Source organism: Mustela lutreola, chromosome 12 (genome assembly GCF_030435805.1).
Source record: "Mustela lutreola isolate mMusLut2 chromosome 12, mMusLut2.pri, whole genome shotgun sequence".
Classification (NCBI taxonomy): Eukaryota; Metazoa; Chordata; class Mammalia; order Carnivora; family Mustelidae; genus Mustela; species Mustela lutreola.
Window position 1 is genome coordinate 3695685 of NC_081301.1, and position 23413 is coordinate 3719097.

The 23413-nt window shown below is 49.7% G+C and overlaps 1 protein-coding gene across 3 annotated transcripts; it reads right to left on the minus strand.

Moving 5' to 3' along the window:
• Positions 1–1600: 1600 nt before the first annotated feature.
• GTF3C4 (general transcription factor IIIC subunit 4) lies at positions 1601–23285 on the minus strand. 3 transcript variants are annotated; one of them, XM_059141288.1, is made up of 5 exons: positions 22913–23285; positions 14073–15884; positions 10949–11079; positions 7455–7543; positions 1601–6719 (listed from the first exon to the last, which is right to left on the minus strand). In XM_059141288.1, exons 1-5 carry the CDS (start codon positions 23267–23269, stop codon positions 6655–6657), a joined length of 2454 nt encoding a protein of 817 aa, XP_058997271.1. In that variant the 5' UTR covers positions 23270–23285; the 3' UTR covers positions 1601–6654. The 3 variants fall into 3 exon arrangements, 2 of the variants coding, with proteins under 2 accessions (XP_058997271.1, XP_058997272.1); XR_009346277.1 differs by lacking the exon at positions 1601–6719 and adding an exon at positions 8484–8578 and having other exon boundaries at positions 7521–7560; XM_059141289.1 differs by lacking the exon at positions 1601–6719 and having other exon boundaries at positions 7521–8578.
• Between the last annotated feature and the right edge of the window lie 128 nt (positions 23286–23413).

A 23413-nucleotide genomic window follows, 5' to 3' on the forward strand; every position in this document is an offset into this window, starting at 1 on the left:
CCTGCCTTCCGCCCACCGGAACCTCCGTTAGCGCTGGTCTGCGGTGATGCATCATTTCCCATGTTTGCCTGAAAACGTCACTTTCATTCTTAAAAGGCGAGCCTGCGGCATTCTGCCTTTTAGGTTGGCGGCTCCTTTCCTTCCCCGCGCCGGCGTCTGCCGCTTTTGCTCCGAGCCATCGCCTTCGGCAAGTCCTCCTCGGGGTCTTACTACGCCTCCTTGCAAGGGAACCTGTCTTTGTCTCGCTTATGAGTTTTCTCTCTGCCTTCGGCTTCGGGCAGTTTTACTACCACTCCGAGCCCCGTTGCTCGGTTGCTCATCCTGTTCTAGGTCCCGCTCTCCTGGGGGCTCCCGCAGGACAGTTACGGGGACGTCCCCGTGGAAGCCCCGGGGCGCCACTTCATGTAGGACGTCTTCGGCAGACATGATTTAAGGGACACTGTCGAGAACCCGAGGCTTCATGTGCTACTGACCCTCTACCGATTCCTTCCCTCACGTTCCTTGTCCCTCGTTCTGGAAGAAACCCAAGGCCCCCCGCCCCGACCCATGGAGTCGCCCCTGGCCGCTGTCCTCATGCCCGCAGCTGCTCCTGCCCCTGCTGCTCAGGTCTGGGTCTTACTTGCCCTCGCTGCGGACGGGGTCGGCCCTGAGGTGGTTTCTCAACTTTGCTACGAACCATGTGAAGCTGATAAGAGATGCAAACAATTGTTATTTATTGATTTTGAGTAAAAAAGTGGCCAAGAGGATACTAGTGGCTCCACATACAAACACGACACACTCGAGGTCACCCCGTGATCACAGAACACGCTGCCAGGTGTGCGGCGCTGGAGGCCCAGAGCGACGGGATTGGGCTCTGAGCGCTAGAACCGTATAAGCCACGGAGGGGTCCAAAGTGGGGAAAAGCAACGCCCGCGGCCTTTCCTTAACCGGGCGACCGGCCGACAAGCTGCCTGCTGCGGCCACTGAGTGCCTGTCACTTTCTCTTGCGCGGAAACTCAGGTAAGACTGCCCCGCGGCGCCGTCCGGACACAGACACCCCCTCCAAAGTCTCCATTTCATTTTTTCTATGATCATCTCCACTTCGAATGTTTTCCAGCAACCTCTGTCCTAGTATTAAAAACTCACGACACCGGTGCGGGACCTTCAGGAAAAGAAGGCTAGGTCGTGCTAAGGATACGGCACGGTCCGGTTCGACCAGGGACCCTCCGCTCAAACCCAGGAAGGAACCTGGCCCTCCTCGGGTCCTTAGTCTTTGCGGTTCTGAATGTGCTAGAAAAGGGAACCACGCATCATGTTAGAGGTGGCAGGAAGTGCGTCACTGTGTGAGTCGGGAGCACCCTCTTGGCCAGGCACTTCGCAGCGGGTGCTGCAGAGCGACCCAGACGAAGCTGACAGCTCCCGCCCTCGAGGAGCTTCTGGCCGAGTAACGGCCGCTGTGTATAGACACGCGACAGCGCAGGGAAGCGGCCGACTTCTCTGGATGCGGGCTATTCCAGCAGAAGGCGCTTTTATTCTTACAAGTTTTATTTAAACACCAAAAGTCTGGAACATACCACCTAATCCGATGGTAAGAATAAGAAACTCTCTTCTTTCTAAAACCTTAAGTTTTCAGACGCCCGTTCTTTTTATTTAAAAAAATGTCCTATGTAAACATACATGTAATTCAAAGCTGAGCACAAAGATTAGCACAGGTATCGGGTAAACATAAAATATCACTATACACAACACACACTTAGTTTTCTCTACAGTCTCGTTTCTGTAGAAACAGGTTTGATATTCAGGCTCCTTTCATGAAGTACAAATATGAGTCAAAGTCTTTAAAAAGACCCAATAATGCATTTTTGCTTTTAGTTTTGCATTCGTACCAAAAACAACCCACCCGAGCCCCCAGCAGCCTGTTTGGCAAATGTGAAACGGAGAAAGCAGAAGTGCCTCCAAGCCATGGCCGCCTCCTACACCATCCAGTCCAGCCGCCTGACCTTTCCGTGACAGCGACAGGAGTTCAGGGTGAGGCGAGCACGTTTTCGCTGCGGAAATAACAGGATTTAGAGTTCTGCCACGTCCGTCTCCCCAACCCGCCGGCAGCGTCTCGCCCGGACGGCCTGTACCTTTACGCCGGCAGGAGACTGTCATCTTCCCTTTCAACTGCGGGCGAGCCTGGAAGGAAGGGCGCCCCTAAGTTGGAAATTCATATAATGCTCCGTGTGTATGTTAGGACCCCCCCCCCCCCCCACCACCAGGTGTATTATAACAAAAAACACAAGGTAAGAAAAGCTGAACCACCTAACCAGATAAAGAGGTTGGGAGTCCTACAACAAAAGGACTAACTACTTTACGGGACGTTTCTATAGCCATTGCCCCGTTAAACTGATCGGTTTCCTGCCCGTTTTCAGGAAGAGCCGTGCTCTAAAACAGAGGACATGGGCAGCTGGGAGGCTTCATCCTGTCTACAGACTCTGCCGACCGGTCTCATCAGTGCCTTGGAACTGAGCTCCCCATCTTCAGAAAAACCCGGCTCTGTCATCAGGATAGAGACGCTATAGGACCCTCAGGAGCAACTCCAGAGTCAGCAAACTGGTCTTCACGCAACGCAAGGAGAGTCGGGTTTCACCTGCTCCGTGATCATTTTAAATAGCAGACATCAGGTGAGCAGACGGGAAGCTCTTAACTCCAAGAAGCCTTTTTAGCTTCAAGAAAGAGCAGTTCCAAGTTGACTAGGAGACCCGAGACACAGCTGACTGTCCCTGCAGCTGCCGGCTGGCGCGCACACCAATAAGAGAAATGGAAACCACTGAGTCGGGCCTTCTAGGTGTTTTTAAAACGGACAGTCGTGAGGAGAAGGGTTGGACAATCCATGGTCTCACTGAACGCTCACCTCCACCCCAGGGGAAGAAGCATCTGAACGTAAAGGTATATTCGTGATCCTTCACGGGAGCCGTGCAGAGGCCCGCCACGTCCACGGTGGGCTAACCGAAGACACTCGTGATTGGTCTGGCTGTTGGCTGTTAGTGCTGCCAACGTCTAAAAAAAAAATACGCAGAATCTACCTTTCCCTTAAAAAACAGGCCGGCTGGGGCCCCCGCGTGGCTCAGTGGGTTAAGCCTCTGCCTTCGGCTCTGGTCATGATTTCAGGGTCCTGGGATCGAGCCCTGCATCAGCCTCTCTGCTCGGCAGGGAGCCTGCTTCCCCTTGCTCTCTGCCTACTTGTGAGCTCTCTGTCAAATAAATTTTTTAAAAATCTAAAAAAAATAAAATAAAAAAACAGGCCAGTTGACTTAGCCAGCATTTCTGTTCGTCAGGAACAACGTTGGCATGGGGCAGCCGGTAGTGGCAGGGGCTAAACTTTAGCAGACTCTAGCCCCAAAGGCCAGCCAAGAGTTACTCAGCACTCTGCCAGGGAAATAATGAAGAGTCTTGAAGAAAACCGGATATAATTTACCAGGTTAAAAGCCAACACTATTACCATTAGAGAGAAAAATCACTGTGCACGATCGTCTCTTCTAGGAAGGAGACCTACTGTGTGAGGTAATTTTTAGAAAATGTATCACTGATCTACTGCCCTTTCAAACGTGAAATCTGCTAGCTCTGGACGTGTCCTGAAGCCGAGAAAACAAGAGGAAGGGAAATTAAGCGGGCCTCACCAGGACGGAAAAGCACGAGAGAGCAGAGGGGCCAGGGGCGAGCAGGCTGAACAGAGCCCGCAGGCGGGGGCCGAGGTCCGGGCTCAGGGCCGGAGCCGCGGTAACTCACCAAACCGGGCAGCTCCTCTTCAGCTGCGAGGGGAGCTGCCGGGGAGCAGGGGTTTTGTAAAACACGCGTGCGCACCCCCTAACAAGTACCAATAAGCATCGACTTCTGCTTCTTAGCCGACAGCGGCGTAACTACAACAGAAAGTATCTTTCTATTTAGTTATCACCCTTTAACGTTCCTTTCACCTAATGAACCCCTGGCACTCGCGAACAGGTCCAACCCACATGCTTCCACGTCGTCTTAGAGAGAAGCAGAAAGATGTCACACTCAGCCACAAGCTTCGCCAGCGGTTCTAATAACTCCTGACACTGAAAAATAATTGGTAGCTTCGGCAGATGTGATAGTAGGTCGAGACGGCTTGAAGAGCGGGTGCCGGGCACAGGAGGGTTTTGGAAGGAGTATCAAGCGTAACAAGCCATCAATTTCTTATCTGGAGTAATGGGGACAAATTAACCCCAGGCAGCGCGCGGGATACAGGTGTGGGTATCAGACGCCCGGAACGCAAGCGTGCAGTAGCTGGAAAGGTCTAATTGCATCCGGTCTTCGTGCCTGGCTCCGGGCAGCGCAGCAACGCGCCCTCCACCATCTCTGACGCTTCTCACCCAGTGCTTAGGTGACAGCCGAGATAAACCTGAAATCCACCAAACGGATCAGGCACGTTCTAGGAAGCATGGAGGGCAGGACAAGTGTAAGCCAGGAGAGCCAGTGGGCCGGAAGATTCTGGGTGGCACCCCTGCTTTCCCCAAGTCCCACTGACGGGCAAGCAGAAGCTGGCTGTGTGCGCGATGCGGCCATGCACGAGGGGGGCGTGCTGGGGCGGGGGCGGGGGTGGGGGGGCCCTCCCTGCTCCAGGCACGGAATTCAGGCTGAGGTGGTGGGTGGATTTTTGAGTCTGCGGAATGCCTACCCCCGTGCAGAGAGAAGTCACGTTCTAGTAAAACAGTGGCCATGTTTATTCCTACAGAAAATACATAATTCAGGAGACCCTTTTAGTTAACTCCCAAGAGGTCCATCTCCCCCAAAACGTACAACTGCTTTAAATAAAAACTTAATGTAAGTTTTAAATGGCAGCGGCACAAAATTCCCCGTAAGAACAGCTCAAACACTGACCCTGATCAGGAACAAAGAGTAAGTGAAACTAAGCAGCCATGATTATGAAAAACTTCCTTGACATGATCGCCACGTTTACCGCCTGGTCCCCGGGACGTGAGACAGCGACGGGCCATGTGACGTCTGAGCTGTGCAGCTCGCGATCCCCGTGCCGCCTGCTTCTCTTTCTGGAAAACCAATTCAAGGTGCGGCCCCCGTATCGGGATCAACACTATCTTGAAATGACTGAGGAGAGAAAGCGAAGCAGGAGACTCCAGCAAAGACAGAATTAAGCACAGGAGACAAGACCCAATCTGAACAGGAAACAGAAGCCATTTCAGGGCAGGCCGCTCGGAGGCGCCTCTGAAGGGCTCTGGGGGCCGGTGCCTGTGGCGGGGAGGAGGGGGAGAGGTGCGGGGGAGGGGGACCCACAGCGGTCTGCGGTTGTGTGTCTTGTCCACAGAGCAAGTTTTCTAAAGCAAGGACGAGAAGTCCTTCACTGAGGAATCACGACAGAGGCAGGAGTAAGTGTTAGAATAAAGGCGAAATAGCCAGCACGTAAGCGGAGTGAGAATCTCCCATTTTGTACTTCCTTCCTGCGTCCCCGAAGGACGCACCATTTCCACACGTGGGCAGCACAGTCCTGTTGCTTAGCACCGAGCTCTAGGACGCTATTTTCGCAATCCAAGAACACTGTAATTCCCGAATGTCCATTTTTAATTTTAGATTTTAAGACCGATTAATGTCTAACGTCTCTGAACAGCCCACAGGAAAAGAGCTACATTCTAAGTATCAGGGACCCTTGCGGGGAAGAAATTCCTGGGCGCTTCTCCACGGAGCTGCTGGTGGCACTGGAGCACGAGCACCCGCACGCCGGGGCTGCCCGTCGCTTTCTGCAAGTTTTCTGAAAGTCTCTAGATGGCCTGCAGGTTCTTATAGCGGATACAACTGAAATGTCTGGACACATCAACATTAAAAACACTAGAAGTTTAAAGGAGAAAATATTCTTTTTCTTCTGTGTACAAATATCTCATCTGGGCTACGACAGTCAGGAGCAGGAAGGTGAGAGCGCGGAGAGGAATCCCCGACCTCCCTGACAGGGCAAGGAGTCAGCACTGGAGATCCAATCACATGGGAGCTCATCAAAAATAAGTCACCATTATCTACTTACAGGAATCACCTGATCTTTTGACACATTAAAACCAACTTTAGTCTTGGCCTCGACCTCTTAAAAATACCGTTTTATGAACACGTTTTCAGTACGCAGCAGAGACGAGCCTCCGTGGGATACAGATCTGTGGCTGTTCGTGGGAACAAAGGATCGGGGTCAAGCGCCGTTTCGGACACGCGCTGTGTCTGCTGGCGCACGACCGCCCGGGCCCGTGACCCACGCTCTGCGGAGCCGCGGGGCAGTTCCAGTCCAAGGCAGGCATCAAAGCCCAACTCGGTCCAGCAGGGCCCTTACCCCTACTCTCCAGAAGAGATCATTCTGTTCCCAGAAATGACAGGGCATTCTTTCTGTTCAGGTTGCTTCAGTCAAAACACTTGAAAAGAAAGTGTTCCTCCCCGGGGGAGGAGTGGGGGGCTAGCGCTCCGCTCACAATGACTTACAGTCTCTGCGTTCGGTCGTTTCAGAGATACCCCATAGTCCCTGGAGACGAGACGGGACTTCAGAAAGGAGTTCCCAGGCCCTGTCTCCGCTCCCGAGGAGGCCGGCCCACGCGCAGGCCGGGCTCAGCCAGCACATCCCGCGTCCTCAGCCCGAGGGGGTTTTCCGCCACGCAGCGCGCCCGTCCCGGCTCCCACCGCCGCCGCTCAGAAGACCGGAGAATCGCAGAAAGGGCAGGGGCTCTGCAGTAGCCTCTTAATCCAGTCAGGATCTGCGAGAGAGAGACAAGCGGTACCCAGCGTGAGCTTCAGAGAGGGCAGGCGGCCGGGCTGCCGAGCCCGTGTTCTCAGACACGCCTCACTCCCGCGCTCCCGAGAGGCTGGAAGAAAGCGCGCTGCGCACAGCTACGTGTGTGGGGACATTTTCATGCCTCTGCGAGGGGATGGGAACGCAAGGACCACGAGCGAGGGATTCACAAAGCTCCGTTTCTTTGGCTGAAAGGACTGAGCTTCGCTCCGAGGAGACATCCTTCCTATGCTGTTAATGTGCAAATCCCCTTTGATAAAATGACAGTAACGGTCCTTTTCTAGATGCGTGACTCGGACAGGCGCGACCGTACTGGGGCAACACCTTCTCCCGGTCCTGAAAAACCTGAAAAACCCCAGCGTGGCTACTGAAGAATGACTCCAGGTGTGTATGTGGACACTCTGCCTTAGCGACTTGTGTCTTTGTGTACCCTACCATCTGCAGACCTCCCATCCAAATATAACCTCTATCTGCCATCTAAAACAAGCTCTGGCATTTTCTTGAACAGACGCTCTGTCTGCAGGGACAGACGAGCCCACTGCAGCCCTCCTCATGCGCTGAAATGCACGCGACCTGCTCCAGTTCTCATCTTTCAATGAGTCGTTGCTTCCTGACCATCCCGTCGAGAGCAGAGCGAGCCTGCCGCCCCGCACGGCCGTAGGCAAGGCCAGGCGAAGCCTGAGGCTGGGGAAGCACTCACCGTCCGGAGCCGGATGACGAGCAATGCTGTCGTGGAGCAAACACCTTCTGTATATCAAGCTCTGGCACGACTGGTAGGTTAAAAAGCACCTGAGAGAAGACAGACGCTATCATCAGGAGGAAGCCACGGACGATGGTACCGTCAACCCGCACACTAACCAGGAAAGCACAGAAAGAGTTCTCAAGCCTGTGGCAACCGCATATCCCTCTGCACAAAGCTGGCCAGACTCGCCCACATTTAGCAAGGGTCTGCATGCTGAACCAGGAGATAGAAAGCTTCCAATCCAGTCGGGGCAGCTTCTTTTTGGCCAATTGCAAGTCTGAGAAAGAGTTTATTCTGTCCATACTTTGAATTTTTAACATGTTAAAAAAGATGAACATGTATTATATGGAAAATTATTCTTGTATGTGATTTTTAAGATTAGGTGAAAGCACTATCTTTAAGAATCTGACAGTACAGTGGGGAAAACCTGAAAGATACAAAATTAATGGTGCAAAAAACGAGATGGGACATGAACAAATGTTCACAGGCTCAGTTCTATGCTGTGACCACTCCCTGAGCATCCACCGGGACCAGGCTAGTGAGGGAAGGGGAGACGCCAGGCGATGGCAGAGTGCACGGTGGGTTGTGGAGGTAAGGCTTCCCAACAGATCAGTTCTTCAGCTGAGTAACTAAGGAGCAGAGAAACACAGAGAGGAAGGGGGTGAGGGGAAAGAGTGCAAGTAGGGGGACCTCGAGAAAAGACTTGGGTATTACAGGAAGAAAGGCTACACCAGAGTGAGAGCAAGCACCCATTCTCCCATGGAGAAATTACACTGAGACCTTCCAGCATTAACTCCATCCAGCAAATGTGAAGATAATTTCTGTGGAAGAACCCATCGAGAGACAATGGTGCACCGTGGTGACACATGTGAACTCTGGAGCCCGACTGCCAGGCTCTCAGCGCTGCGGTCACCAGCTGGATGACCCTGGGCAAATTATTCATGTCCCCCAGGCCCCCCTTTCCTCACCTGTAAAAACAGAAACGACTGCAGTGCCCCCATGCATGCTTGCTGTGCTCAACAGATGTTAGGTGTTACTACTACAAGCCTACTACTATTACAAACTTGCTTCCCATTCGTCCCCTAAAAATCAAATTAGAAAAAAGCATAAGAACACAGTAAAATTCCGAAGAAATCCAAGTATCTATCAACAAGGAAGTAAATAACAGAACGTCTGTACTGGGAAACCCTCTACAGCTACTGGAAATGGGGTCTAGGGGCGCTTGGGTGACTCGGTTGAGTCCGACTTGATTTTGGCTCAGGTCATGATCTTGGGCTCATGGAGCCCAGCCCTGCATCGGCTCCACGCTCAGCAGGCAGCCTGCTTGAGATGCTCTCTCTCTCCCTCTGCCCCCTGACCCTGCTCACACCAGCCCCCTCTAAAGTAGACCTATCTTAAAAAAAAAAAAAAAAAAAAAAAAAAAAAGGATCTACGTAGTAATGTGAAAAAAATGTCCACAATATTTTGAGAAGAGAATTGTCAGGTTGATAAGATAGGATGTGCAGCAGGATGCCTGGGTGGCTCTTGATTCCGGCTCAGGTCATGATCTCAGGGTCCTGAGGCTCTGCACACAGTACAAAGTCTGCCTGAGGACTCCCTCTCTCTCTCCCCCCACCCCCCTCCACCTCTCCTCCTGCTCACATGCTCACTCCCTCTTTCGAATAAATACATCTTCAAAAAAGGGAAAAGATGAAGTGTAGCACAATCCTGTTTCTGTTAAAAATAAATTTAAAAAATTAAATGGGTGGGGGCGCCGGGGTGGTGCAGTCGGCTGGGCGTCCAGCTCTTGGTTTTGGCTCAGGTTGTGATCTCAAGGGCGTGACACCGAGCTGCGTCTGCTGGGGCTTCTCTCTCCTTCACCCCTCCCCACTGAGATTAAATGGGTGCCTACCATGGACCAGGCATTGTTCTAGGAACAGCTGTGGACAAAACAAGCTTCTCTGTCCTCATGGAGCTTTCTACTCCAGAGGAGGGGGAGAACCAGGAAGTAAAGCATCTGTGAAGTGGTGATGGCCACTTGGGAGGCCAATATGGCAAGGAAGAGCAACTCGAAACACTAGGGCATGCCAGGGGGTGCTGGCAGGGCACGCCGGGGGGTGCTACAGTGCTGGCAGTGTGGCCACGAAGGCAGGCTAACTGATAAAGGGGCACTTGAGGAAGCCATGCGGCCACCCGCTGGGACAGCAATCCAGGCGGACACCCTGAAGTAGGAGAGGCGCCTTGTACACGTGTGGAACCATGAGGCCGGTACGCGGAGAGGGACGTAAGCAAGGCGGGGAAACGGGAGATGAGGTGAGCGCGGGGCTGGGTTGTGCAGCTCTGATCACTAAAGGGATTCGGGCTTTTACTCATCAGGAATGGGCAGCCTCCGGAGCGTTCTGAGCAGAGAGGGGTGGAGTGGGTGAATCTTAGCAGGCTTCGCAGCCGTGGCCACGCGGCACCCGGGCTGGAGGGCAAGGGAGGCAGCGGGAACCCCTGTGGGGAGGGAACCACAGAAATCTGGGCGAGAGTGTCTCACGCGAGGACTACAGAGGTGGAGGCAGTGAGGAAAGGCTGGATTCGCATCTGAAACCCCTCTGAATCTTCCAAGCAGAGACCGTGAACAGGGGACCGGCAGAAAAGCAGACGGTCCACGACTGCCAAGGAGTGTTGACAAAAGAGAAGCAGGTCCACAATGGACATTAAGGAGACGGGAGAGAATCAGGAAAGACAACGGAGAAAGAGGCAGAGGCGAGGGGAAAGCCGGGGGGACTGCGTGTGGGAAAGCCAGGAGATGAAGGGGCTGCGGGGAGGAAGGGGGAGCAACCGCGGTGTCAACGCAGCTCCCGGGTCTCTAAAACCCGAGCACACTGAGCTGCCCTCTTACCGTGACACGGGACGGTAAGAGAAGGAAGACCTCCACCTTCAGTATAAAGTTAAACCAAAAGAAGTGCATTCGCTCTTCTTTTGTATTCCATTAGCTTAAATAGGTACTACTTTTGTAGCAATTTTTAAAAATTTAATGCTACTTCAAAGGAAAACAGTATTATCAAAATAAAGAAATCCCTCTTGGAGCACCTGGGTGGCTCAGGTGGTTAAGCCTTGGTCTTCAGCTCGGGTCCTGATCTCAGGGCCCTAGGATCAGGCCCCACATTGAGCTCTCTGCTCAGTGGGGAGTCTGCTTTTCTCTCTTCCCGTTCATGATCTCTCTCTCTCTCTCTCTCTCAAATAAAATCTTAAAAACAAAAACAAAAACAAAAAAACACCCTATCTCAAGCAGTAAAAAAAAATCCTCTAAAAGAGTGTCCTGCCAAACTCAGACTGAAAAAGTCTACATCTTGTTTTCTAACAGCGGCGTTTCTCCAACCCAGTGGCACAGGCACATTATTCTGGACACACACTACCCAGGGGCTTGCACTATACAAAAGTGGACAATGAGCGAAAACACGGCTGGCTTACAGCGAACGGCTTACCGGAGCCAAATGTGGCCGTTGGAGCAGACTGCCTGCTTGCGGTCTGTGAACGGCAAAATCTCTCTGCACAGACTGCAGTGCTCAGGGAAAGTCTGTTTGTTCATCTTCTTTGAGATGTGTCCGATCAGCACCTAGTGGGACAAAGCAGTAGCAACACTGAGCGGCGCTGAGTGCGAGGCTTCGCAGAAGCAGACCGGGGGACGACAGAGAACGCAGTGCGACCCCGGGCTCGGAGGCCTGCATTTCCACGCAGGCTGGTCATACTGTCTGGAAGCAGCTAAGCTAGACCCTCACCGTGGGTGGACCGGCTGAGGAGGATAGATTCATTTGGTGACCCTGTGACAACAGGGTGAACCCCAACAACTAAAGAAAAAACTACTGAAAACAAAAACCTTATCACTTGCCTTGTTTTAGCAGCTCCTGAAACACGGAGTTCAGAGTTCTACTGGAAGACCAAGTAGTTAGGTCTTCTGTAACGTGACTTTAAGAAGGAAAAGCATCATCTCTATGGGCCAAGTATTATGTGAAATTCTAACTTTGTAGAATTGTACAAACGTCCATTCTTATACAAAATTGTACAAAATACAAAATGCTTATTCTAAGACAGGCTTGCAAATATAACCAGGATTTTGAAAGACAATTCCCCTTTCTGACAGCCCCAGGACCCGTGAGCAACCTAGTCCAGCAGCCTGCAGCTCGTGGTCCACTGAGCCCCATCGCAGAGGCAGGGTGGGCCCCGCTATGGCCCTGGGACTGGCAGAGAGAGAGGCCGACAGGGCAGGCTCTAGACCCTGGCCCTACTTCAGAATCGCTATTCTCTGCCTTGATTATTAGGATTATACCACTTTAAAAATGGAAGTCTAAAACACGCTGCTCTACTTCATTATTTGGTTGAAAAAACCTTCACTGGCTATGTCATTCGAAGGTACGGGGTACACCAAGCCTTAAGGACTCTCATCTTACGAGGAGACAACGTCCTTCGACGTTTTTAAACCATTTATACGTAAGTTCTCGCAGAGGAACTCTCTGCTTCAACCATTCACTGAAATTAGTTCACTGAAGTTTTGAGGGTTTCTTAATAGCTCAAAATGAGTGTCTTAACTACGCTGTATATAATTTACAAACTTAAAGCCCACTGGCTTTGGCCTTCTGTTTTTTCAGCCTTAAGAGTTCTAATCAATGATCCTTCCAGCAGGGACCACCACACTCCCTTCTCTTCCAGAGAGCCCAAATATCCTGGTACCGGTGCCATGGCAAAATCTGCTTAGAACTGCTCTAAGAGAGACGCGCTCCAACTTTACATGAGGAAGAACCGCTTCTAGGTGCTCTCACCAGCCTCGCCCAGCAGGCCCTCCTGTGTCAGAGCAACTCACACATCCCCAAAGGGGATGTCTCCCCAAAGGAGACATTCCTTCCAACACAGCAAATACTGGTTCTTGGGGGGACAAAAATTCTTACCCTTTTTATGCAGAAAGTACATTTAGGCAGTATCTACCACAAATATATACAAAATATAGCTGTGGAACTATTAAAATGTCACAGGCAGGAACAATTACGAAAAAAAGGTCTAAAAAGGCCGGGGGGGGGGGGGCGGTAATAAACACCGCTGGTCTAACGGCACTGACACACCAGGCAGTGTGAGAATCTCACAAACAGTGCGTAATCACTAGTATGTCAGTGCACTAGGTGTGGAAAGGTTCATTTCGTGCACATGGTGGGATTTTTTTTGACATGAAATGCAGTGTTTCTACTCCAAACTCGGTTCTATCGATAAGCAGAGGCATCATCTTCCCTTCTTCAAACTGGCTCTGCTGGAGCCTCGGGACTGCTGGCCGTCCCCGCATTCACGCCACACGTGGACAACTGCCTAAGCTGTCACCGCCAACTCGCACCTCCTATTTCCTAAAATGTTTTGTCAGTCTTTCACAGCCTCTTGTGATACTCCCTCTAGGTCCTGTGAAACAGTAATCACCAGGAAACTTTTCACAATGGTCTGCTGTGTGTGGTCTGCACAATTTGAGACCACAATGAAACAATTTTTAAAAGCTTTCAAAGATGGAAAATTAGTTACATGAAAATCTCCTGTGTGTAATGATTTCAGGGGTGGGGACACACACACACACACACACTTTCCAATAAGAAAATGCAACAAGGAATTTGTGAGTGGTTTAATGTTAGGCAAGAAGATATTTTCATTTTAGTGCCTTCAATTTTAAGCAAGACTTTAGGCAGTGAGAATAAGTGTCAATCTTAACAGTAGTAAGGAACACAGGCTTTTGTGGTTTTGAATATTTTAGTATAAAATAAAGTATGTTCCTTGAAACAAGTTCTTCAGGATTTTGTTGTTGTTGTTGTTGGTGTTCTGGAGAATTTTAGCGGCTGTTCGTTCACAAAGAAAGGTTCCCTGATACCAGAATAACAATGAGCTACATAAAGTTAAATGGTTTCTTTTCCACAGGAATTCTCAGAATCCTTAGAAGGATAAGGTGCACTGGGACCCTCTAAGAGGTGGACGGAGTGTTATGGCATTTCCTCAAGCTTGGAACCCTGGTGTTCTATCAGGGAACTTGAATTCTGTGGAATACATTTTGGATAAGACTCTAAGATGCTTATAAATCAAGATCAAGATTATGCCCAGTTTTTGTAAAAATAAACATTGTGAGTAATCATTTGCTTCCTTGAACACGCCCTCCCTGACTGTATCAAAGATCTCAAGTCCTCCCAAGTGTCACCAATCCCTGTGCTGTCGCCAGTGCTGACCCCCAGACCCCCAGAACCTGTGCAAACAGGAAGGAAAGAAAGCAGGGTGTCACTCTTCCCCTGCTGTGACCGCCCAGTCACATACTACTCGCTAACTGAAGCCTCGGCCAGCTCATCCCGGGCCTGGGGATCTCGGCCCGCCCACAAGTCTTGCCTGTCAGTGAAGGCTGTGGTGACTGAAAGTATTTCCTGTGTGATCTGAATGTGTCCCCTGCATTAATCCGTGTTCTCTATTTATTCTCCTGCACCTCATGCCAACCAACTACCTACAAAACATCAAAGCGAATGCCACGTAGACCATTTCTCCCTCATGAAGAAAGCAGATCTTTTGCGGTTTTAGCATTTCTGCTGAGAAAACACCTACCCGTGCCGTTCGGTCATCACATTCCTCGTCAGACATCAGGAAGTTACAGAGGCCTCGAGTGGGGATGCTAGTGTTTTCTGTGATCCAGGTATGCAGGTACACCTCCCCTAAGACTCGCTTCATGTGCTCCCTGGTCAAGTGCATTTCCACAGCTTCGATCTTCCCTTGGATCTCCAGGAGCTTCTCTTCCATCGGCTCGCGGCCCCCGGCATCTCCAGCCTGGGTCAGGGAGTCGTCGGCGGGGTCCTCCGCGTCGCCCTCTCTGCCCTGCCGGTTCGCCTGCTTGGAAGACGTGCCTTCCTCCTGCTGCTCTTCCTCGGCATTGCCCATCCCAGGGGAGTCAACCAATGAGATTTTGGAGTCCTCGTGGGTGGGTTTCCATAATGCTTCTGAAGGGGTTTTCTGCATGGACTGATATAAAATCCTCAGGAGGAAGAGTTTGAAACGCCAAAAATAGGTGGCTCCGCTGCTTTCAATCTTTTTTTCCAAAGCTTCTTGTAAAAACTGAGGGATATGTTTATCCTTTAAAATCTTCCAGCGCACAAGGTCTATTAAATCCACCTGCTTGAAGAGATTTTGAACGGAAGATTCCAAGAGCTGAGCAGCTGCCTCTTCAAAGGTTTTGAGAGTAACAAACTGGACCTGGTGGTTCTTGTTCACGGGGTGGAGGCCGTTGACCATGCCCTCGGTGGTGATGACAGCCAGGTATGCGCCGCAGGGGCTCACTGCTATCCCGTGTGTCCTCACCGAGCCGAACACATCCGAGAGTTTAATTAACTGGTGTTCAAACTTTAATGCGACATCGGTGAAAATGGGAATCAGCTGCCTCACCTTCCCGTCGCTGGAACAGGTATATACGGTTCCATTCTGCTTGTCTGCAGTCATGGAGACAATCGGCAGTGAGTGAAGTCCTGTGACGTGGGAATTGTGGACGTTGAGACCTGCTTTGGAGATCAGGAGAAGACACCAAAACACGTAGGATCCCCGTGCAGCCACCACTAAGCTACAGCTGCACTTCTGGTACGGGTGGTAAAGTGGAACACATTTAATGCTGTGCACGGGCAACTGGTCCATTTCTTTCCACAAGACAACGGGCTGCCTTAAGGTGAAATAGCCTTTAACTGCTTTGAGATTGACAGGAAGAATTTTTACAGGTCCAAAAGCACTCCCCACAATAAGGCCGCTCATTTTCCGATTATTGTGCTCATATTCCCACCAAAACAAAACACTAGGAGAGTTGATCCCTGACTCAATCGTGTTGCACGAAGAGATGGATTCCTTCCCTACAAAGGGCAGCTGAAACTGCCACACAGCAATGTTACCGTTCTCGAAGAGGACTGCCAGGAGCACACTGCCCACATCCCGGCACTCGTTGTTATGCTTGACCTGCTGCGTGGTACAGATGCCCGACCACTCCATCCGGACTGGGGTCTGCATGCTGTGCCTCCTCTGAAACTCCGCGAAGTCCCCGAGATTCCCCTCTGGAGCCTCACTTTTAGAGAGCCTGTAACTGGTCTCATAGAGTCGTTCTCCATAAATCTCAGTCAGATCAACCAGCTGGACCCACTGCAGTCTGTTGAGGTTCGCCTGGATGGTCAGGCGGTTGTCCATGGTCAGTGCTGCCAAGAGGCACCGGCCGTTTGCATCGCAACCCATAGGGGACCAGCTGGTATACTTGAATCCTCTCATCGGTGGCAAGGCCTTCCCCTCAGGGTTGAACACCCTATCCAACATGAAAGTCTGACTGACTGTGGGGTCTTTGGAGGTGGCAAATTTCTCCTTACACTCAGCAACCTCTGCTTTTGAGCCAACCTGAAACAAAGAGATACAAAAACTCTCAGATAAATACTGCACTCTAGGAGGAATACATGGACATTACTTAGGTACTAACTGATTAATCAGTTTTAACTGGGCCACATTAATATACACAGAATTTTGTATCAATTCCGTTAATTTTGAAAGACATACATTTAAAAGATCAAGTACATGTCTGAAAGGAAACAGGTACTTACTGGGAAAGTAAAAATTTTCTCAAGGATTAGAATACATGTCGCCATTATTGAAAGCCTGGCTCCCACACTCTTCTTAGAACTGCCACGAACAGCAGCCGTCACAGGGACGTACTTGATCCCTAAGTCAACACAGCACTTCGCTGACCTAGTCCTAAAGCCATAGATACGTGACATATTCATGAAAACACACCTCCGCATACATCGTTGATACAACTGGGTATCTGGGTTTTTACAACGTCTTTGTGCTACAAATGTCAGTTTTAAGTCTCTATTTAAAATTTCACTTAGGGATCATGCTGAAAGGCCACTTCCAACTGCTCTGTCTGCTGCTTCCATAGAATAACGTCCACTCCGATTAAACCACTTGCCATTCCTTGAGTACTCCGTCCTCGGCCTCCCGTGGCCCCTAGTCTGGGGTGCTGCTCTCCTGTCTAAATCCCATCCGTCCTACCAGACCTAATCCTCTCTCTGAAGCCTTCGGAGATCTTTCTGGCTTTCTCCCATTTCTCCTTCTCCAATTCTGTGCCACATACCAGCGCGGCTGTTTATTTAGTGCCTGGTTGTATGATGGCAAGCTCTTCAAAGGAATTTTAAAGGAACATTAATGACAAAGGAAGAGACAAATGACCAAAAAACAGTGATCTGGAGCCAGGAAGACTAAAGCCAAAATAAAGCGTAAGTCAACTGAACCATGTCTTCTGAGATGTGCAAAGCAGGAAGAGAAAAACACTTGACCCTACTGTCCTTAGGGAAATTGACCCAGAGCAAGAAAGCAGAATCATTCAGATTTAGTGACAATCTCCTTTTATGTAGAAGCTGATCTTCAAACTGGAAAGGGTAGTTATTACACAATTACAAAGGAATTCAAGCCTAAGACATATATGGATATAATAAAAATCACGTTAAATGAGTTTAAGTCCCCAAGCCCAGAGGAATTACACTCTAGGACACACAGGATAAACCTGGAAGATACTGAACTCCAAATGACTGACGAGTCTTTGATAAAGCTTGGATAACTGGAAATGTGTCAGAAAACCAGAGTACAAGAAACACTTTTAAAATATCTCCTAAATGAAAAATAGGTAACAAATACTACAGACCATAAAACCTGCTAGGGAATAAAATCCCTCAGTTGTTAACAAAAGAAAGGTTTGTGAGGCGCCTGGGTCGCTCAGTTGGTTAGGTGTTTGACTCTTAGTTTGGGCTCAGGTCATGATCTCCGGGCTGTAGGATGGAGCCCTGTGCTAGGCTCTGTGCTCAGCGGGGAGTCTGCTTGGGATTCTCTCTCCCTCTCCCTGCTCCCTCATGATCGCATATGCTTTCTCTTTCTCTCTCTCTCTCAAGTAATTATCTTTTTTTAAAATAAAGATTGACTTCTTTGAGAGAGAGAGAGCATGCACAAGCGAAGCCGGTTCAAGCGGGGGTGGGGGGATTCAGTGGGAAAGAGAGACACAGACTCCCACTGAGTAGGGAGCCCCGGAGCCAAGACGCCAGGCTGGATCCCAGAATCATGACCTGAGCCGAAGACAGATGCCTAACTGACAGAGGCATCCAGATGCCCCTAAACAAATAAATCTTCAAACAAACAAACAAAAAAAGTTTGTGCAGACAGACGTGATCATTAAAAACCAGCATAGGATAACTGGAAAAATCTAATCTTATTCTCTTTTCTGCTGGAATTGCTAAATGACATAAGAAGTACAGAAAGGTAGATATAAAGGTATCCAACAAATGAGTCAGATGACTAACTTTTCCTAAACTGTGTTACATAGAACATTACTCCCCTAAATTGTCTCTTGAAAAAGAGTTCTGTGGCCACCTAAGTCTTGGGAACATCGTAAGTTACACATCATTTCTCCGTGAAGGCTCTCAGGAGCACATTAAATGCCTTGGCCAGGGAGCTTCTGACTTAACCAGTTTTCCAAACATTTTAAATTTTTATTTATTTTTAAAGATTTTATTTACTTATTTTGGCAGACAGAGATCACAAGTAGGCAGAGAGGCAGGCAGAGAGAGAGGAAGGGAAGCAGGTTCCCTGCCAAGCAGAGAGCCCGATGCCGGGCTTGATCCCAGGACCCTGGGATCATGACCTGAGCCGAAAGCAGAGGCTTTAAGCCACTGAGCCATCCAGGCGCCCCCCATCCAAACTTTTTTTTAAACAATAAAACTTTGTCGGGTGGTATCATCCTATATTTTCCTAAAGAATACTCTGAAAATGGTGTCTTAGGCAGTATATTTTGATTTTGAAAGGCATTTAAGATAGCCTCTTAGATACACCTATGGACATGCCAGTGAAATAGACTGGAAATCCCAATTAAACAGAGGTGCAGCTGGCTAGCCTGTTAATAAAATAATGCTAATCAAAGCCCAGAGCTTTGTATGGGTAGATAAAATCTGAAGTATTACACAGAAGCACAGCATAATGACTAAAAATGCCAGACTACCTGGGTTCAAATCCTGGCTCTATCACATATGAGCTCTGTAACCCTGCACAAATTACTTAAACCTTCTGGCCCTAATTTTCTCATTCATAAAAAGAACACAATAATATATGTGTCACAGAGTTAGGAAAGTTAAATAAGTCAATATAAATAAAGCATCTTTTAAGTAGGCTTCATGCCCAACTTGAGACTTGAACTCACCACCCTGAGATCAGAGTCCCTACAGGCTAAGCCGCCCGATACCTGTACAGCATCTATTAATAAGGGTCAGTAGCTGTTAGTGAGGAGGAGAGGGACACTCTCTGGGGATTAAGTACAAGTTAATGAGCCCTAATAAAGTATGTAAAACGCAGAGTAGACATGAAATTGTCCACCAGATAAAGGGTAGATATAAAATCACCAAATCTTATGACACCGTACACCAAGCAATAATCCTTAGGACAGGTAAATGTACTACAAAGTTACTCTAGGACTAGGAGTAAACTTGACAGGACCTATACCCCAGAACAGCAGCAGAGGATGGCATAAAAGAAACACGTGGTCCTGCTCACTGTAGGAAGAATCCTTGACAGGATAGAGAGAATCTTGGATCTCAACAGCAGGGAAAACCTGAATGGTTTTGTGTAGCAATTGCTGATGTATTAGTTTGAAGGAGTCCAGTGCCCCTCCTTTTAAGTCTCCATGTCACAAAACCAGCCATCAATTAAAACATGTGCTCAGATGGCCAAGGAGTACACTACATAGCAGTCCAGTTCCCAGAGGACCACACGCAGCCAGTCATTGAATTACAGACTACTGTTTTCAATTGGCCATTATGACTACTAATAGCTAATTCCTTCGTAAGCACCTAATGAACGGAAATTCACTTGAAGCTATTCTACAGGAAGCTTCTTGAAGGCAGGTGTAAGATTCCAAAGATAGCCAACAGTTATTTAACTTAATGTGGATGGAGTTAATGCTTTCTAACAAGCCTGAAAATTCATGCAGAGTAAACTTAGTCACTCAAATTTTATTAGAATTTGGAATTGTATCCAATTAGATGAGTCACTAAATCAGCAGTCCAATGGGCAGAAAAATTGCAAATTACTCTTAAATCACAATTTTACTGCTTTTCATATCATTCACTTACATCGTTCTCCTTGGTACCATGTAACTTCGGTGTCCAGGACAGTAACTTGCAAATGGCAGATATTTGAACTACCATGAAACTGCACATTCTCCTGAAATTCATAATCTAAATAATGGGATCCCAGAGCAAAAGCTTCAGAGGGGCTGAGCATCTAGCCTTCTAGCAGGGCCCTACAGTGAACTGATCCAGGCTGCAGAATGGCCGCCCACCTTTCATGTCAGAGCCAAGGCAAGCTGGACAGTACAGAGCTGCTGAAGTCCCTAGGCACTGCCAAGGGTAAAGCCATCAAAGTACTGATACAGACTTCTTTACATTCCTACCACTGCGGCCCTGATTTACCCGACAGAGGCCTCTTTCAGAACCGCAGGGACGGCTCAGCATTCACTCACCAAATGCTCCTAGTCTGGGGAGACTGCAACTGATGGATGGTTTGTGTGACACGCATACCGAAGAACGGTACGCAAGGGGAAGGTGCCACTCATTAACTTCCAAGCGAGCCACTAATTACAAGCGGCATACGAAAGATTTCCTATTACTTATTAGACAGTTGCACAACCAATGAGTCCAGTTTTTATCAGAGTATTATCTTCACATCCACAGCTACAGTACTGATGGAGCCCCTGCTTTCTTCATATCTGCATGACAGAGTTTATCACTTCAAGTATCTACAGGCTGCCCGTGTACTCCCTCAGCCCCTCCCCACCCCTTGTGCACACGCCTTCTTTCTTTCCCTAAAAAAAAAAAAAAAAAAAAAAAAAAAGTCTAAACAACACAGGTTTTATCATCATCCTTGTATAGACAGGCCTATATTGCTGTGCCAAAGCCCAAATTCGTACCCTCTATTTTAGACTAACCTTAATCATCGTCTTCTGGCCCCCCCAGATTCATATTGCTGAACCATTCCAGGCCAGTCCATGCTCATGAGACTGTTACAGCACCTTTGGGCTTCCTAGACTGAAGCCAACTTCTTCAGACTGACCTTCGGAGTTCCTAAGTTGGCCTCACCTCACTTTCCCTCTCTAGAAGAGATTGTCTGTTGACCCATCATTACTCACACAAACGATAAAGTATGTCTACAACTTAATCACGTATGTGAGTCAGATGGACACCTCGCTCCTGCTACTCGGATGCCCCTCTGCTCCTCTTACAAGACAAATCCAATGTTCTCTCAGGTCTCCTTCAGATTCACCACCAGGTAACACTCCCTGATTAAGGGTCTCCCCTCATTATTCCTGCCATTCTTTAAATTCTCTCTGCTAGGGACGCCTGGGTGGCTCAGTCGGTTAGGCATCCCAACTCTGTTTCAGCTCAGATCATGATCTCAGGGTCGTGGGATTGAGCCCTGCGACAGGTTCTGCACTGAGTACAGAGCCTACTTAAGAGCCTCTCCCTCTCCCTCTGCTCCTTCCCCCACTTGAGAAATCCTCTCTGCTGGGGCACCTGGGTAGCTCAATCAGTTAAGTGTCTGCCTTTGGCTCGGGTTATGAGCGAGCCCCAGATCCGTCTCTCTGCTCAGCAGGGAGCCTGATTCTCCCTCTCCCTGTCACTCTGCCTACTTGTGTTCTCTTTCTGTCAAGTAAATAAACAAAATCTTTTAAAAAAATTAAATTGAAAAAAAATTCTCCTTGCTAAATCATTAAATCTGGACCACGTTGGACACACACTTCAAGTTTTCTCTAGTTTGTGTACACACGAACATCCTTAGAAATGGTAAGGCTATTCCTTTTAAGCTACTTTCTTCTGCCTCCATCTGTTTCTCAAGTTCACATTATTAACAATATCTGTCTACCTGATGCGGTTACACTCGAGCCAATTTGTTCATACCTTCTCCAAGAAGATTTTCAGGGTTTAGTCCTATCAGTCTACCAGTGATTTAATGCAACAACAAACTGTTTGTTTAAAACGCTTAAGTGTGAGACGCCTGGGTGGCTCAGTCTGTTCAGTGGCTGCCTTCGGCTCAGGTCATGATCCCAGCGTCCTGGGTTCAAGTCCCACATCGGGCTCCTTGCTCAGCGGGGAGCCTCCTTCTCCCTCTGCCTCTGCCTGCCTCTCTGCCTCCCTGACAAATAAATAAAAATAAAATCTTAAAAAATAAATAAATGTAAAACGTTTAAGTGTGCTAAAGATATAAAAAGGGGGTGTGGGCTCCCTGCTCCCTACCCACAGCTAATGATTTCATGTCTAAAATGGCAGTGCAGAAAAAGTTTTAAAACCTTCCACTTTCAAATAAATACATTCGCTGGGCGTGGATATACACCTTTACAGTGCTTATCACCACCTGATATTACAGTCGTACTTGTTCATGACTTGCCAAAGAATGTAAGCTCCATGAAGGCAGGCACTTGGCTTGGTAGGCTGCTTTATTTCCAGAACCGAGGTCAGCACCTAGCTCATACACGGTGCTATTCAAGTATCCAGGGAACGAATAAATGCACACTCCTTATAGATCACATACACACAAAAAGATTTATAAAGGAGACAGGAAACGTTTTTATACTTTAAAACCATTAATGAAGGATATGACTTACTATCTGGGAAAAAAAAAAAAATTCGAAGATAGTGATACTAAAACAGTAAAACTAGGCACCGTAAAGTTCTGAAAGCAAACTTGGCTTCTATGAAGCTGAAAACACTAAATGTACACAGAGGCCCTGAAATCCGAGAACCGCATTTATTTCCGAAAGCTTTTCCTTCCATGCCAATCCCAAAGATTTCCCACTGTGAAAGGAAAACCCTGGAATCCCCGGCTGCTCGAGGTGAGAAGGAACACTCATCTACTCAAGTCGCTAGAGAAGGCCCAGATGGTCTTCTCCAAAGCAGAAGCGGCACAGGAGGAGGGCACGTCACAGTAAACAAAGCCGGACGAGGGCCCAGGGAGTCGGTTCCAAACAATGGGAGTCACTGTAGAGGCGAGGTCTGGGGTTGGGTCAGAGGGGGTGGAGTCTCAGAAGGCACCACCGAGTCATCGCAGTGGGGCAGGCGCCGGGGCCAAGCGAGGACCTGGCTCCGACGAAGGCTCGGGGGATACCTGTGTGCGTCGGAAGGGGGTGGGTGGTCCGGAAAACGGGGCGCGAACCGCTGCGAGGTTTTCTGTTTTTAAATTCGGCGACCCCGGCCCTCAGCCCCCCCAGCGCGGGATGCGACGACGGGACTCCCCGGAATGGGCGCAGGCCAAGACTCCCCAGGGACCGGTAACGCGGCCGCGGGAGGGAGGCAGAAGCACCCCCTGGACCTGCTGGGGTCCGGGGGGTGACTTACTTTGAGGAGGCAGCTGTTGAGGGGAGCGGGCACCGAGGTGCGGTGGATAACCAGGTCCTGGCCCGGGTTGTGCACGTCGCAGATGAGCTCCAGCACAGCGATGCTCCGGGCCGTGGACACCGACACGCGGTGGTCCTCGGACCAGGCCAGCGGCTCTAAGCCGCTCACCGCGTACTGCAGCTTCACGGCCGGCTCCCGCCGACTCACCAGGAACCGGAACGCGGCACTGGGCCCGGGGGCCGCGTCTGCCGCTGGCTCCTTCCCGCCCGCCTCGCCGCCCCCCTCGCCCTCCTCCTCCTCCGGCGGCGCAGGCCCGTCGGCCGCGGGCCCCACCCGGGCCTTGTCGGCCGCGCTCATCTCCTCTCAAGTGCAGAGGCCGCGCCGCCGTCCGGTTGCCGCCTCTTGCGCCGCCGCCGCCGCCGCCACCGGGCCCCGGCGCCCTCCGCCGCCGCTTTCTCCCCTCAGGCCCCGAGCGCCGCCGAGCCAGGAAGGACCCCGCCG